This window comes from Brienomyrus brachyistius, chromosome 4 (genome assembly GCF_023856365.1).
Source record: "Brienomyrus brachyistius isolate T26 chromosome 4, BBRACH_0.4, whole genome shotgun sequence".
Lineage (NCBI taxonomy): Eukaryota > Metazoa > Chordata > Actinopteri > Osteoglossiformes > Mormyridae > Brienomyrus > Brienomyrus brachyistius.
Genome location: NC_064536.1, coordinates 14,486,277 through 14,502,916, shown reverse-complemented (window position 1 = coordinate 14,502,916; position 16,640 = coordinate 14,486,277). Strand labels below are relative to the sequence as shown.

The window sequence follows — 16,640 nt, the reverse complement described above, 5'->3', positions numbered from 1 at the left end:
CGGTACTCCCCTTGTTATTCAGTACAGGGTGCCGGTACTCCCCTTGTTATTCAGTACCGGGTGCCGGTACTCCCCTTGTTATTCAGTACTGGTACTCCCGTTGTTATTGAGTACCGGGTGCCGGTACTCCCCTTGTTATTTAGTACCGGGTGCCGGTACTCCCCTTGTTATTCAGTACTGGGTGCCGGTACTCCCGTTGTTATTCAGTACCGGGTGCCGGTACTCCCCTTGTTATTCAGTACCGTGTGCCGGAATTCCCCTTGTTATTCAGTACCGGGTGCCGGAATTCCCATTGTTATTCAGTACCGGGTGCCGGTACTCCCCTTGTTATTCAGTACCGGGTACCGGTACTCCCGTTGTTATTGAGTACCGGGTGCCGGTACTCCCCTTGTTATTCAGTACAGGGTGCTGGAATTCCCCTTGTTATTCAGTACCGGGTGCCGGTACTCCCCTTGTTATTCAGTACCGTGTGCCGGAATTCCCCTTGTTATTCAGTACCGGGTGCCGGAATTCCCCTTGTTATTCAATACAGGGTGCCGGTACTCCCGTTGTTATTCAGTACCGGGTGCCGGAATTCCCCTTGTTATTCAGTACCGGGTGCCGGAATTCCCCTTGTTATTCAGTACCGGGTGCTGGAATTCCCCTTGTTATTCAGTACCGGGTGCCGGAATTCCCCTTGTTATTCAATACAGGGTGCCGGTACTCCCGTTGTTATTCAGTACCGGGTGCTGGAATTCCCCTTGTTATTCAGTACCGGGTGCCGGAATTCCCCTTTTTATTCAGTACAGGGTGCCGGTACTCCCCTTGTTATTCAATACAGGGTGCCGGTACTCCCGTTGTTATTCAGTACCGGGTGCTGGAATTCCCCTTGTTATTCAGTACAGGGCGCCGGTACTCCCCTTTATATTCAGTACAAGGCGCCGGTACTCCCCTTTTTATTCAGTTCAAGGCGCCGGTACTCCCCTTGTTATTCAGCACAAACAGATACTGAAAGGTGCCAAATAAAATCAAAGAGGAGTCAGTACTGCATACTGGTGAGTACCGGCCCACATCAGGCACTGGGCATAGCTGAACACACCTGGAGCTCCAGGCGTGAGGCCTCTCCTACCGGCACGCCATCATGACCGAATTAAGGGGGGTTCTTACCACTGTCCAGATACATGCGCGTGGCGTGTGCGCCTGCGAGGGAACGTGCTCTGGTGCACACAGGCACCCCATCCACACCATCCCCTGCCAGTGGGCTCCCAAGTACTCCGTGACCCTGGGAAGTGGATGGATGGATGGAGTATCAGATAACTAACCCATAACCCCTGTTGCTGTGTTCCCCACATGTCCTCTCCGATCTTATCTGTCCCTCACTGCTCTGTCATCCATCGTTCTGATTTGTTTACTTCATGCCCCCTTTCAAATCTCAGCAAAGCCCAGCCAACGGAAAAATTCCATTCCCAGGCAGGAAGCTGGCTGTTTCCTGCAGCCCGGCTGCACGAGGGTGGGTTCGGCGCCCCCGCCTCCACGCCGTGTGCGTGCGGGTTTATAAAGGCAGCCACCGCGGATCTGTCCCCCCAGACCCTTAGCATGGAGGTCACTCTGCTGGTTCTCCTGCTCTGCCTACAGGGCTACTGGCCCCTCATGGCCACCGCCGAGAAGGCCGACGAGCCAGAGGGAATCGCCATTGCCAGGCCAAGCCAGGACGTCGCCGGGGGGGGGGTAAGACGCCACTCCTCACCCACTGGTTTCTCACCACGTTCGAAAAATAAAACCTAGATGGCAAGTTGATCTGTTTACTGCTGATGGGGTAACTCATTTAATCAGCTGCCGATTGTCCAGAGTACTGTTTCCAGTTAAAAACATTTGTGTAAAATAAAACTGTAATTAAACTTTAAATTGAATTAAATTCTATTCTAGGATTTTACTAAAAAGGTCTTCCTCTGTGGACGCTGTCATGCTCAAAGAGGTGAATCCTGGATTAATTACCAGCCTCTGTCATGTGAACAGCCTCTGTCATGTGACAGGCATGCACTCAGCGGACTCCTTTGTTTTGCCACAGGCCCCATGACTTTTCCATGGGGTGCAGAAATGTTGGGTTTCTGGGATTTAGTAATCTATTCCAGATTCGGGTCCTGTTGTGGGGAGGGAACACTTATCGGTAACAACACAGGCAGCAGTTTAACTAGGCTGGCTGGAAGGCACCGGAACGAAGGAATCAATGTAATTGGATGTGTTTTTTCATCCTTTGTCAGGGCTGAAATTAAAGCTCAAATAGTTTAATGAGATTAAACAAGATGCGATGCATTTAAATTAAGTGAAATTACTGTTAACACATCGGGTGCCAGGGCAGGTCACGCTCCACTCATGCTGTTATCTCACACCTCTTGGGCTGAGGGGTCCAATCACACATCCACCGTGTCTGTATGTGGATTAGGGTTATATTACATAGTGGGGACCAACTGTGGTGTGGACCATTTTTCAGGACAAAGATCTGTAAATGCAATCAGAAAAGTAAAAATGCCAGAAGTCTCATATTTTGTTTGGTCACTTATGGTTACGGTTAGGGCTGGGTAGGAGTCAAGGTCGCCATGTTGGGATTAGAGGTTTCCCCATAGAAATGAATGGAGAGTCCCCACAAAGATACAATTACAAAACTGTGTGTGTGTGTGAGAGAGAGAGTTTTCCTGGTTTCTTCATCTCTGGCAGGTTCCCTTTGGGTATACTGATATCCTCACGCAGTTAAGCTAATTGGTTTCTCCGGAAAACACCCCTAGGGTGTGACTGTGTTGAACAGCCTAGTTCTCTCTGTACCCCAAACCAGGATAAGCAGTTAGAAAATAGATGTCAGGTATCACAGGGTGTCTCTAACGTTACAATTTGTGGAAAAGTAACGGAGCTGATGAGAGCTGCGGAACAGGCTGCTGGGCTGCCATTGCCCCTTATAGGTTCCAGACCCGCCACTCAAAGCTTGTGTGTTTACAAGATGGCAGATGTATCTTTGAAAAGATCTCCGACCTGAACCTGGTTACATCAGCTGGGTGAGCCATTGGTTTTACCTCTCGTAGGTGCTGGAGCCGACCGCGGTTCTGATGGAGCCCTCTTCGCCCCGAGGAGCCCTTCCAGACGTCGTGATAGCACAGGTGTGCCAGCGGCCAAACCTCAGACCACCACCTCATTCCCAGTAACACCCAGCCTCTGATCTCTCTCACACACTTTTTTCTCTTGTTTAGGACTACAGGACTAAACGACGGGGGATGCGGCAGAACAATAAAAGAAAACCAGGGGCGCGCTCTCCGCTGGGGGTAAGGAGGACTTTACAGCAAAGCAGTTTCTGTGCGTCTGTGTGATTGTGTGTGAGGGAAGGAGTAAGAAGCCTTCTGGGTAATTTTTTTTCCCCAGAGCTCCTACCCAGAACCTGGGGGCAAAACTCATAAAGAGCGGGGAACCGCAGAGTGAGTGGGGACACGTCGGAATGCCGCCTCCCCTTGTGCCATGGACGACGTCTGAACTCGCGTCCATTATGAGCAGCAGATTCTAGGACACAAAGCAAAACACAGAACCGGATCTGAACTGTTTATTTCTGACCTCATGGGGGCTTAAACTCCAAACCAAAACCCTCAGAGTTAGGCCCTTGTTCCTGTTAAATGCCAGACCTCTCGCATGCAGCAATGCAGAGTCCCCACGGCACGTTGTATCTGTGCTTTCTGGGATTCGACATACACATCTTGTAATCTGCAATTGTGCTGAGCTGTTAGCAATCTCTTCATTTACCGAGACAATAAACATCTTGTTACTCACTGCTATCTTGTATCATGCATGTACCTCTTTTGAATAAATGGATGCCAGGTGTGGCAGAGGATTAAACCAGTGGAAACGATTTCATTTTGTCAATCGCGAGCTTGGCGTCTATCCCAGGGAGAGCAGGGCAGAAGAACAACCTGGGTGGGGATACCAGTCAACGACGGGGTACACACGCATACAGGCGGGGAGGTGCCAAATCGCCTGAATCCATCTTTTTTGAGGAGTAATTGGGAGAGACCTATAGGACACATACTGTAAGTGCACAGCAGTATTGAACGTTTGGCTACCATTTTATTTGATATCAACAGCTTCACCCAAGAAGAACACCCCCCGCACCTTAGCAGATAGCATAGCATGCTAACACATGGGGCAGCCATCTTCTGACATGATAAGATAGCAGCCACTTTGTTTAAAAGTTACAAAATATTGGGAATCACAAAACCACCGGAGGAGACACCCACAGTCACATTTCACTAGGGACTATTATGGTTAAAAGGAGCCAGAGCTGGAAAGCACTGAGGTGGGGTATAAGTAGGATGGATTTTATGTGGGGTCTCCAAGAGAGGCTCACAGAAACTGTGAACACATGAACTGTGTTAACCGGGATGAGGGGAGCAGACACATCACAGATCAGCTGTCTGGCTGATGTGCAGGGGCTCAGGGCAGATTCCTGAAACATGCAGCTTTCATTACTGTGTTATGCAATTCAGAGTCCCTCTGTGCACAGCCACACACACACACACACACATTTCAGTCTATGAGCAGAAAACCTTTCCCAGCTGGTAACACAAAAATATAGAACTTTATACTGTACATATACTACCACTTACCCGCAGGCTGTTCTTGACGGTTCACTGTCCATTCATCCTCATTTATTTACTAAGAAAATAAGCAGTGCATCCTTTGACTTACCCTGTGCTTATTGCCTGTCTTGACCATGCGCCTACCACATGTCACCAGTAGGTGACACCACTGAGTCCATCTGCTCCTCTCAGTCAGCAGAAGGACTGAACTGTACATTCAGCTGCTGGACAAAACTGAGAGTGTTTGTAGTCACTCTATAGAAACCTCCTTCCATTTAAAATACAGTGAAAATAAAGGGCATTTTTTTAAACTGTATGGAATGTAAAGTTGATCAACTTGCCTGATAGGATATGAACAAAATTACACTTCTATTAATAAATAAATAGTAAATAAGTTCAATAAACAACTTATCCAGTAGAATCTACAAAATGGCATGAGGCTGGGTGGGGGGGGGTCTCACAGGGCATTGTAGAGATACCAGTTCACCTAATTGCCTAACTGCAGGGGGTGCACAATTTAATCATTTAAATACAAAAGTCTATTGTTGGGGGAATGAAGGGATCCAAAGTAAATACTGGGGAGCACACCCACCCCCCCCCCCACCTCCAGATCCTACGCCCCCTACATCCAACGCAGGAAGAACATGCAAGCTCCAGACACAAACAAGGACTCGAACCCGTGACCAGTGGTCCAGCTGTAAAAATCTTTCAAGAGAGTTGGAGAGAGTAACATCTTTGCAGGGAAGGGGGGGGCAGGGGTCCCCAGTGATAGAATTTGTTCCGCCAGGATAGACAGCATCCAAGTGCATCCTATTCCACCTGGATCCCTGCCCATGTCCCTAGAGGTCACACGCTGCCCGCTGAGCAACTGAGCCACCTTCTGGAATCAGTCAGTATTTCCGCTCTGAAAATGCTTAAATAAACTCTATACATAATGGCTTATAAGCTCTCCCTTGCTCATTATATTTGGTGAAACATTGATTCCAGAATGTGCATTAACAATGTCTGACTGGACCATCACATTTTCCAAGCGCCTCCCCCTCCCCCCCAGCAGAACCGAACAGAGACGTGACATTAATTAGTGGGGAACAGCAAGGCCCGAACCCAAATAAGCACTCAGCCTGACCACACAGGCCTCACTCAACGCCTTGTCAGGCACCAAGCCCCACCATCACATGTTTCATTACATAAGTATCCCAGAGTCGTAGGCGTCAGTGGAAAAAAACTGTCCAATGTTCCGATCTGCGTCTGCAAGCTGAAAAATAACACGCACTGCTAGTGTTGTGATGAAAGGAAAGTGGTCGGGGATAAAGAGGCTCTGGATGATGCTTTGCACTGTGGAAAACGTGACATGTGGGTCCATGGCAGGAAGACAGGACAGCATGAACCAAACTCGGGCCTTTAGCGGATCTTCCGGATCCCCGGATTTGAGTCCAACAGTAGTCACTCAAACAGAGCGTTTGGGGATCCTTCGTCGCTTCCAGATTTTTGAGCGTCAGGATTAAAAACAGGATTTCTCTGTTTTTGGGATTTCTCAGGTTCGTCGACTAACAGCCACACGGCTGACGCAGCATTTCTGCTCAAAACAGGCGGTATTTTAACCGACTGAAAATGGCTGCTTCATTTACAGGCCCCACACCTACTGGGATTTATCCTTTAACCCAGATGCATGCTTGTGGGGAGGGCACGATGGCTGTAAATTCAGCGTACTCCTGGGTCAGTGTTCAGGCAGGCCCCCCATACTAAGATAAAATTAGTGGAACATCAAAATGACACGAGACGTGAATGACGACCTGCTGGACAGACTCAAACGTCACCAAACCACCCCACCCCTGCTGTGTCTCTTTGAAGCATTAAGTCCCGGAGGAGCCTTGTTCCAAAACAACTTTCAAACACATTGGATTCTGAAATTTTTGAATGGGTGTTAAAATGTCATGTTTCTCTGTTGTTTCCCAGCTGTTTCATTAAAAGATGTTTAGTGCTAAATTCCAAATTCGATGGTGTTTTTTTTACTTGGCTTGTGGGTTTATTTATTGCTTATTTTTGTTGGTTGAGACATGGTGGCTGAATGTGCAGCACGGGAGGGGGGGGGGATGATACACACTCCCCTCGTGCTCACGGGAGTTTTTTTAATCTACATTCAAGTGAGGGAACGATGGGGGTGCGAAAGAAGGGCCTCAGTCAAGACCCCAGTGTGTGCAGTGTGTGCAGTGTGTGCAGTGTGCCAGCCCTGGGTTTCGGACCCATGCAGTCTGGATGTCTGTAAGTTTCCCTCTGCGATGGGATTTCATCCACTGTGATTCCTGGGATAATGTCACTGGATTCCCATATTGGATAATGGATACATGTTTATAATCGGGCATTGGGATCTGGAGAAAGTTTATGTTTGAGGGCAAATGAATCATATCTTAACTCTTGTTTATTGTGCATTTACTGCTAATTTTATGGCAAAAATAACCCAAAACCACAACAGTGCACATTTTGAGGACAGGGTGGTGCACTGTTTACAGTGCCTGCATTGCTATTAAACGAGAATGTGCCCCGATTTACAAACTTAGAAGTCTGAACACAAGTGTAGAGCATCTGTTTATCCAAGAATATAAAGGCTAGTTCCATTATAAACATCTGCAAATGGACTATGGCCGCTGGAAGCAAACATGCCAGATAAATGTCTTTTTGAGGCTCACACTTCCCCATCCCTGTTAGAGGGATAGTCCTGGACTCTGGGGGTCTCAGGGACCCCAAACCGTGTTGCCATCACTGTCATCAGGTCTGCTCAGCGTGTTTAGAGAGCGGAAATTCCGGAAATCCGTCATCTGAGCCCCTTTTCCACACCTGCCACCAAACATCGAGGCACTATGCCTGTGACCAATCTGTTTATCCTTATGCTTGATATGACCAAAATCGACAATAGGGGTGAATCTCAATAGCACGGACTCAAAGACCGTACTTGTGGTCTTGGCAAGACCGGTCTGGCTAACTTGCCCCCCAAGAATGAACTTGGGGTGCTAGGAATCATGGGATTAGTCTTGTTTGGCAAAGATGCAACCGATTTATCCTTCATATTAAGGGCGGGACAAGAACGGCATCTGGGGATTTTTTCCGCCGTCATGTACTTTTGTCCTTAGTATCGGAACTGGTCTTCAGCAATGGAAGATGCTGTCAAACGGGTATATGAGAGCACAAGTTCAAGCATGCATATTGAGAAACGCCCCAGGAACGTGTTTTTCTCACTTTTGGCAAGGCAGATAAATCGACTGTCCAAGTTTACCACTCCCACGTCAAACTCTAAGCTGCCATTTCCACCAGGGGGGGTTTTGGAAAATAATTTTCAGAATCATGCTAAACATCTAGGTTGTGCTTGATGTCTGCTCACAGGATGATGGAGCAGATCATCTCGAGGTGTTCCTCGTTCCCTTATGCAACAAGTTTGTATTCTGTAACTCACTAACTATTTTCACCAGTATTTTTTTGATGCATGGATTAACATCTACACTTATGCATTCAGAAAATGCTTTTATCCAAAACTATAACAGAGACAGCAGGGTCAGCCAGTCCCTGAAGAAGCTGAGGGTTAAGCACCTTGCTTAAGGACCCAATGGTGAAATCACTCCCATGCCCATGCTATCTCAACCAGGAACCTTCTGATGATAGGCACAGGGTATCAACCCACTGACGGAGGCTCTGGGTATAGAAGTGGTGGAGTTCATACAGCTTGCAAGTTCCCCTTGTGTTGTGAAGGTTCCCACCAGGTACGTGGGTTCCCCTCCTGCCACCTCCCTTGTACCCCAAACATCCCCGGCGAGGCTCCACTGTGACTCTGTACCGCATAAGCATTTACAGCCACCAGGTGGATGCATGGATTACTGATTTTCCAGGTGACATTTGCACAGCAAACCGGGCCTCCCCTCATGCTTATGATTTGCACGGATGGATTCACGACCTGTTCACCCCGTGATCACCGGCACCCGTGCTCACTGACCTTTGATACCGATAAACCACATTGTCCGAGCTCCCCGCTGCTAAGGCAGCTGTGAATCATTGCTTTTCTGTTCAAACAAACAAACAAACAAACAAAATTAATAACTGTTAGAGAGAAAGTGATCCTGAATATCCAAGAGGTGTGCATTGTCCCCCAGGTTGCCCTGATCAAGGCACACTTCATAGGCACACTATGCACAAATCACGAAATGGTTTGAAGCATAAAAATAACTGGTGTGTGTCGTTGTCTGTGTACTGGACATCACAATTCTGTCATTAAAAACGTCCCACCTAACTTCCATTAAAAGTTATTAAAGCCAGAAAACTGAGTATCGAATATAAGGCTAACTTAACAGCGGTTTGAGACCCCCTCATTTTGCCACGCAAAGTCCTTACTCGATTCTGAACCTTTTCGCATAGTTTCGAATGACTTTATTCTTGAAATACTGTTGGTGTCGTGACCAGCGCGTCCAGTCCTCGTTTGTGCCACGCCCCTTGACCATCCATGTGTGCTTCCCCGATTCCTGTTATTTTCAGCTTGTCGTGTGTATTTCAGTCCGCGTTCAAGTCAGTTTCCCCAGGTCTGTCATTAATGTTAGTTCGTCGCCGTCTGCCATGTCTTCCTCCCAATAAAACCTCGTATCCTATACCCTTGCCTGCCAGCCTCGTCCATACCCGCTGCCTGACTGTTCGCCGACCGGCGATCGCAATAGCAGGTTTTTTTTCTCGTAACTTTATGACTTTATTCTCGAATCATTATGACTTCATTTTAGCAAATTACGACTTAATTCTCGAAAGATATGACTTTTTTCTCGTAACTCTGACTTTATTTTCACTTTATTCTCGAATTATTATGACTTTATTCTAGCAAATTACAATTTTAATCTTAAAGTTATAATTTGCCAGAATATAGTCATAATAATATAAATATGTTAATAATTAAAATTATTTAATATGTTTTTTTATTTTTATTAATAATGACCCTAAAACTCCGTCGTACTAAACAGAAAACAGGATGCCAAAAAAAACGTTCGATCGGTAGCCAGATCAAAATGTATTCTATTCAGTTTTTTTTGTGACGCACTAATATTGCTTGACCGCGAGAAAACAGATCTTTCAGTAAATTTTCTCCAGTAAATTTTTCTACTGTAAGTTATCTCCAGTATTTCTGTACGGCGGGGAATGTAGGAAACCGGATTTCGCTCTGTGCCAAAGCATCTGGCTGAGGACTACGCGTGGTTATTAAACGGTGCAGAAAGAGGAGTCGTGGAATGACACGTGTAGGACGGGCCCCTGAACGTGGTGTGGAGGAAAATAACAAATGCGTCACGGGATGTCAAGTACAGGCGCGTAAACGACTTTTATGTGGAGCTCCTTATTTTTATATGCAAATATGAAGCGCAGATTTAATGCAAAACGCATAACGGAATGTAAGGAAAAACACTGCAATCCACGCGATTTATGGAATTCTCTTAAATGGGCAGCTGTTGATTAGAGAGAATAGCTTCCCAATGTAGATGGTAGATTTAGATGTTGGGAATAAAAAGCGATTATAAGGTTTCAATGAGACGCGCAAATTGTTTTTAAATGCAGCAGCAATAAAATTATATAACGGAGACGATTTCTCTCTCTCTCTCACACACACACACACACACACGCACACATACCCCATCCACATATTCATACCTTAATGAGAACTCTCCATTAATTTCTACAGGCATAAGCCTAATAACTGCTACTAACGGCAACCTTAACCCGTAGCCCGTCCTACTCCCTCAGAAAAACGGATAAAAAATGTACATTTGCTTGTCACTGGGGCTGTAACCTTGTAATTGTACCGTTTAAGATACAGAAATTGACCCTGAGGAACATACCAAAGGTACAAACAGCATTAACAAACCGTCAATGGTACAGAAATGTCCCTCAGAGTCCATTTATGTACCTTAAGATATATGATTAGCCTACATCTAAGGTACAGTTGGCAGACCCTTGAGGGTACAGCCCCAGTGACAAGCAATGCTACAATTTTTTATCATTTTTTTCCTGAGAGTAACCAAACAAAATACAAGCCTTCTGGCATTTTTAGTTTGTATTTTATTTTAATTGCAGTCACAGACTTTTATAAAATTATCATCGTGGGGACAGAACAAAAATTGTCCCCACGGGGTAAAAAGTTATATCTTTCTTTTTTTTTTTTATTACATTCTGTGACAGTCTGGTCCCCACAATGTAATAACTGCATACACACAAACACCTTAAACCGCATTTATAAAAGTAATAGAAACAGTAGGCTTACACAACCAGTGCAGACAGCTGCATGGTGATTCATTGCAAAGCCGTAAAGCACACAGGGCATACCACAAAATGAGCAAGCTGTCTTGAGACAATCAGTTGACTGAGAGAGTCCGAATTTGCCGATTATCACCAAACCTGCCAAATAGCATTTGGGCGCGTGTTTTTCAGGTTCGTGCTGCAAGAAACCCCGGTATCTTGATGAAAATAACAGGCACTATATTTACCAGAATACACGCAAAACACTTGATGAGTATGGATCCCTCGCGTAAACGATCTCAAGACACAGTGACATCAGCCTGACTGATCGCTGTTTGTTTCACAGGGGTCTTTCACGTATTAAGGGAAAAGTGAATATGTTTACTCGAGTCTTGGTTTGTTTAACAAGCCAGTTAATATTGTGTAAATCAAAACCCAGATTTCAGCAGCCCACGTGGGATAAGACCCCTCTGACATACTGCGAATCACTTTGCATTTACTAAGTTGGTAATAACACTGTGGGACGTGTCGCGCAATGCAAGGGTACCTGCAGGCATGCTTTCATTTACAAGTATTCTGTGATTAAAAAGAGAGTTTGTTGTCGAAGTACACTACCCCAAAACAGTAGCTTAGATAGTGAATCTGCGCTGAATCCTTGTCTCTGGATGTCTGAATGCAGCCTGATCGCCGAATGTAACTTGATCCTTGTCGGGGTGACCAAACCTACGCAGTCTCCACGCAAACCTCCAATTAAATCTGCGCTATACTTCAGGTACTGCCTCATTTTATTCTAAGAAACATTTAATTTCAATACCCGGCGACTGGGGGAAAACGACGCGTTATTCCGCGAAAAAACTGGAGGTAATGTATGATTTGCTGCTATGATTATCACTGATGTTTAAACCACAGTTTAAGATGACTATTTGTGTGTTCATGTTTATCTTTTAGTTACTGAAGTAGTGTGTGAGAGGGAGATTATTTTTATAAAGTAATTTTTAGAGTAATATTATAATGACCCATCGTGTTGTTTTTGAAATTGAGTTCAAACGGTACAGTAACAGGTTTGCTACGTAATGCAGAATAAAATCTGACACCCACGACGGAATGCAAAATTAGTATGTTTCGGTGCTTTTCTGATATGTCTGGATAGACATAAAACGGCTGCATTTTGACTTTTAATACATATCTTGAGGTGGAAGGTAGAGGCATATACATGTATATAACGGTCGTTTCTCAGTCCCCGAGTAAAATATTTTCGAGTCCTGATTTACAATTTCGAGGAGATAATTAGTAGCCATAAAATGACATAAAATTTCGCCAACAAGCGAAAAGCTTGCGTTGAATGAAAATTTACAATATTCAAGCAATTTAAAAATTTTGCAATATCATTTCCAATATAAACAAAAGAAATATCCGCGACGTGTCTTTTTCTTTCATTTTCGAACACGGCAAGGTTACCGCCAATTGTTTTTTCGCTAATCAATTCATACATTTTTTTTTATAAATTATGCAGAATTGCATGAAAAGTCCTCAGTCCAAAGTCCTTGATCCCCTAATTCGGGAACAATGCGCGCAAAGGGCAGTGACCACGAAGCTGTAGGTTACCTGCGACCAAAAAACTAGGCGTTTTTAGGCTAATGGCAGAATGCATCATTTGGCTAAAGTGTCAGTTAAACCATTGTCCATACCAACGTATACGCTACACTGCGTCTGGGAAATATTCTGCGTGTCTGATTAGATGACAGCTGCCCAGAGGCTGCTAAGTGCCCACTACGTGCTAAGTAGTACAAGTTTGTACACCCAGTACAAGCCTCTAAATAGTATGTGCTGCATTTTCTGTGATTCTTTTATATTGCATAATATATATGCACCTTAAGCAAAACAGGCAAGCATCGTCTTATAATCCATTGCACTTTGGCGTTCCTTGTTGGGACACCTCTTACGTCCTGTGTCTGATCTGCTGGCGCACAATTACTCTGCTCTCAGTAGCAGGACACTGATTTCCAAGCATGACATCAGCTCGATTTTACGAACTGTGTTTACTGCGCGTTTTGCTTCTGAATTCCTTGCTAAAATAAGGGAAAAGTGAAAGTAGGATAAACGTTAGTCTGATAAAAATGAGCTTAATGCTACCTGGTAGACTGATCTCCAGCGCTGCAATCTGGGATCACGATCCCGGGCACGTATATCTGGTGTCCAAGAATGTTAGCGATGCTTACAATTTCCTCCCATCCGACGAATTTGCCATGCCGTCACCGCGACCCTGCACTGCGTTATAATCTCTTCAGAATGTTGGCAAGTAAGTAAGTACAGCTCTTTGGAGACTTTCGACAAGCAATAAAATTAGCCTTTTATTAAATGAGCTGTAACATATATTCATCGCATCATGCGCGTCGTCCAGGTGGGTGCTACACCGTGGTAGCTGAAGTGCTTTTCCCCATTTTATTCTGTAAAGTGCTTTTGGGTGTCTTGAAATGCGTTATATAAATGCTACATTCATCATTCATATTCACCTGAGTTAGTCATGCATGTTGTCAGTATGCCTTGCTAACACCAAATAAATCTTTTCAGAACAAGAAATAGAGTTGTTGTTCGTGACTAAGATGACGACGTTGTCATGGATACCTGATCGTTTTTCGATCGATTACGTCACAGTCTGAGATTTACCAGGATTGCTGTTATGTAAGAACCTGAGCAATGTAGATACTGCAGTCAGATGTTCCTGCTCACAGTGCCTGTTTCTCTTTAAGCTACAGGATCACCATGGTGGAGTATGAATACTATGACCATGACAATGGCAGTGACAATTTCAGCTACGAAGACTATCACACAGTGTGCCAAAAGGAGGATGTGCGTTCCTTTGCCAGAATCTTCCTGCCCATCATTTATTCCCTAGCGCTGGTGGTCGGGCTGGCAGGAAACGCAGTGGTGGTGGCCATCTACGCATACTACAAGAAGCTGAAGACCATGACAGACGTGTTCATCCTGAACCTGGCAGTGGCCGACCTCCTGCTGCTGTTCACGCTGCCCTTCTGGGCAGCCAATGCCGTGGTTGGCTGGGAGCTGGGCGTGGCCATGTGCAAAGTCACCTCCTCTCTCTACGTCACCAACTTCAGCTGTGGCATGCTCTTTCTGGCTTGCATCAGTGTGGACCGCTACCTGGCTATCTTTCACAGCAGGCCAGGCCGCACCCTTCAACGACGGAGTTACCTTAGGGTGTGCTTGGGAGTATGGGCCCTGGCATTCATCCTAGGTATCCCGGATGTGGCCCTTTCTACAGTCCGGCATATGTCCAGCAGGAAGGTCTGCATGCCTGTCTACCCACCAAGCATGGCCCAGCCCACGAAAGCCTCCTTGGAGATTCTGGAAGTCCTCCTCAGCTTTCTCCTGCCCTTCTTAGTCATGCTGTTATGCTACACTCGGGTGGGCGTGGCCCTGCTTAGGACCCCAGAAGCACGCTTGGGGAAGAAGTGGAGGGCCTTCAAGGTGCTCCTGGCAGTAGTGGGGGCCTTCATCATCACCCAACTGCCGTACAACGTTGTCAAATTCTGCCGAGCCATGGATGTCATCTATTCCTTGGTGGTCCACTGTGAAACGAGCAAGAGGCTGGACCGAGCCATGCAGGTAACTGAGGGCCTGGCGCTGACACACAGCTGTCTGAACCCCGTGCTCTACGCCTTCGTCGGAGCCTCCTTCAGCCAGCACCTCCTGCAGTTTGTCAAGGGCTTTGGTGAGCGCAGGAGGAGGAGGAAGCAAGAGCAGGAACCAGCACCTGTCGAGATCTCCCTAAACTCCCATAGCACTTCTGAGGACACCAGCACCTTCTCCATCTGAGGCAGAGCAGATGAAGCTTCTACAGGTGCTTCCAGCACACCGCTTACCACTGTGCACCTTGACTCATGAAAATTTACCACCGTGATATAATTTCTGTTTACATTCTTATATATTGTTTACAGTCTTATTTTCTTATATACAACAGAAATATCCAGTACAGAAATGTCAGTAATTGAGATGTAAATGTGCTTCCTGCATGTTTACTCAACAAATCCTCTTTATGAACTTTATAAGTCTCAGTGATAATTTATTTTCAAAGCAGAAACAAATGTGGATATCAGTATGGAAAGGCAGTAACTGGACAGCATCGGGGTCTGACACAGAGAACATGGACAGAGGCAGGGACAGACACGGGGTATGTGGACAGTGGTGGGGACAGACACTGGGAATGTGGACAGCGGTGGGGACAGACACAGGGAATGTGGACAGCGGTGGGGACAGACATGGGGAATGTGGACAGCGGTGGGGACAGACACGGCGAATGTGGACAGTGGTGGGGACAGACATGGGGAATGTGGACAGTGGCGGGGACAGACACGGGGAATGTGGACAGCGGCGGGAACAGACATGGGGAATGTGGACAGTGGCGGGGACAGACATGGGGAATGTGGACAGTGGTGGGGACAGACATGGGGAATGTGGACAGTGGCGGGGACAGACATGGGGAATGTGGACAGCGGCGGGGACAGACATGGGGAATGTGGACAGTGGCGGGGACAGACATGGGGAATGTGGACAGTGGTGGGAACAGACATGGGGAATGTGGACAGCAGCGGGGACAGACACGGGTAACAGAGACCCTGTTTACACCTGGTTTTAAAATGCGGCATTGAGTATTGGGCCAGTACTGTACTCATATACTCGTACTCGTAAAAATTCATAGATACCAAGAACCGATACCACTTAATTGCAACATGTTGAAACACAAAGCCTCGGAGGTTTGGGAAGGATAAATTCGGAGAACATCGGCTTTGGTGAGTATACACAGAGGATGTCATCAGTTTGGACATATTTTATGGTAAGGGACAATGACAGAAGTAAAGCAGCCTATAAGTTCTGTTCTGCTAAAGTGCCAAGAGGAGGAAGGGACAGCACGTCATTTAACAGAAGAAATTTGATCCAACATCTAAAGACACACCATAGTACAGAGAGTTTGCCAATGCTATCAGAGAAAGACAGCAACAAACTTTACCATCATTGTTATTTTCAATGGTATAAATACTGCCTTAAGTACTTGCATTGGTGCTCAGTATCGGCAAGTACACAAATGTAAATACTCATACTCGATCTGAAAAAAATGGTATCAGTGTAACTCTAAAATGGGCTCATGCAGAGTTATTGTCGGGGACACATTAGTGTTTACAAAAGATATGTGGTCAAATGTAAGGCTATGACTATGGATTATTTCAGTAATCAAGTAATCTTCTACTTAATCTGACTATTCGTTGAGTAATTGTTTACAGTAAAGGCCGACATTGCAATTGGTGCACACTCAATCACACATACGGTCAATTTAGGCACTCCACTTAAGTTACATGTTTTTGGACTGGAAGGAAAGCGGAGGATCTGCCGAAAAACTACACACACTCACACACTCACACAGGGTGAACACGCAAATTCCACAGACACAAAGTGGTGGTGTGTGGCGACAACGCTATCCACTGCATTACTGTTCTTCCCTGATAGGCTTGCAAGATGTGCGATGCTAACATTGACATAACATGTATCGACCAAACTTGGCAAGCTTAGCAACCAATCAGATGTCTTGATCCCGCCTCTTCTAGTTGCTTGGACCCACCACCTCTAAACTCTGATTGGTTATCTCTCCAAAGTAATCATTTTTCCTTCTGTCATCAGAACATTTTGAGAAGAGTGAGATCCATTAAAGGTTTGTGAATCCTGTAAAATCACCCCACTGATAACCTCTGAACTCTGACCTTTAATTCAGTGCTTTGTGTCATG

General features: G+C 45.8%; 2 protein-coding genes across 6 annotated transcripts in view; one reads left to right on the top strand and one right to left on the bottom strand.

Moving 5' to 3' along the window:
- The window catches only part of LOC125740111 (rab effector MyRIP-like), a 54,120-nt gene extending 41,030 nt beyond the window's left edge, over positions 1-13,090 (bottom strand). The window contains exon 1 of the mRNA XM_049010922.1: positions 12,978-13,090. The gene's annotated coding sequence lies outside the window, so the exon portion shown is untranslated. The remainder of the gene's footprint in view (positions 1-12,977) is intronic.
- On the top strand, positions 11,152-14,911 carry ackr4a (atypical chemokine receptor 4a). Of its 5 annotated transcripts, none has more exons than XM_049010924.1 (2): positions 11,152-11,616; positions 13,595-14,911. In XM_049010924.1, the coding sequence occupies exons 1-2, from the start codon at positions 11,510-11,512 to the stop codon at positions 14,676-14,678; spliced, it is 1,191 nt and encodes a 396-aa protein (XP_048866881.1). In that variant the 5' UTR covers positions 11,152-11,509; the 3' UTR covers positions 14,679-14,911. The 5 variants fall into 5 exon arrangements, with proteins under 5 accessions (XP_048866881.1, XP_048866885.1, XP_048866884.1 ...); XM_049010928.1 differs by having other exon boundaries at positions 11,565-11,705; XM_049010927.1 differs by having other exon boundaries at positions 11,583-11,705; positions 13,601-14,911.
- The last annotated feature ends 1,729 nt before the right edge of the window (positions 14,912-16,640 follow it).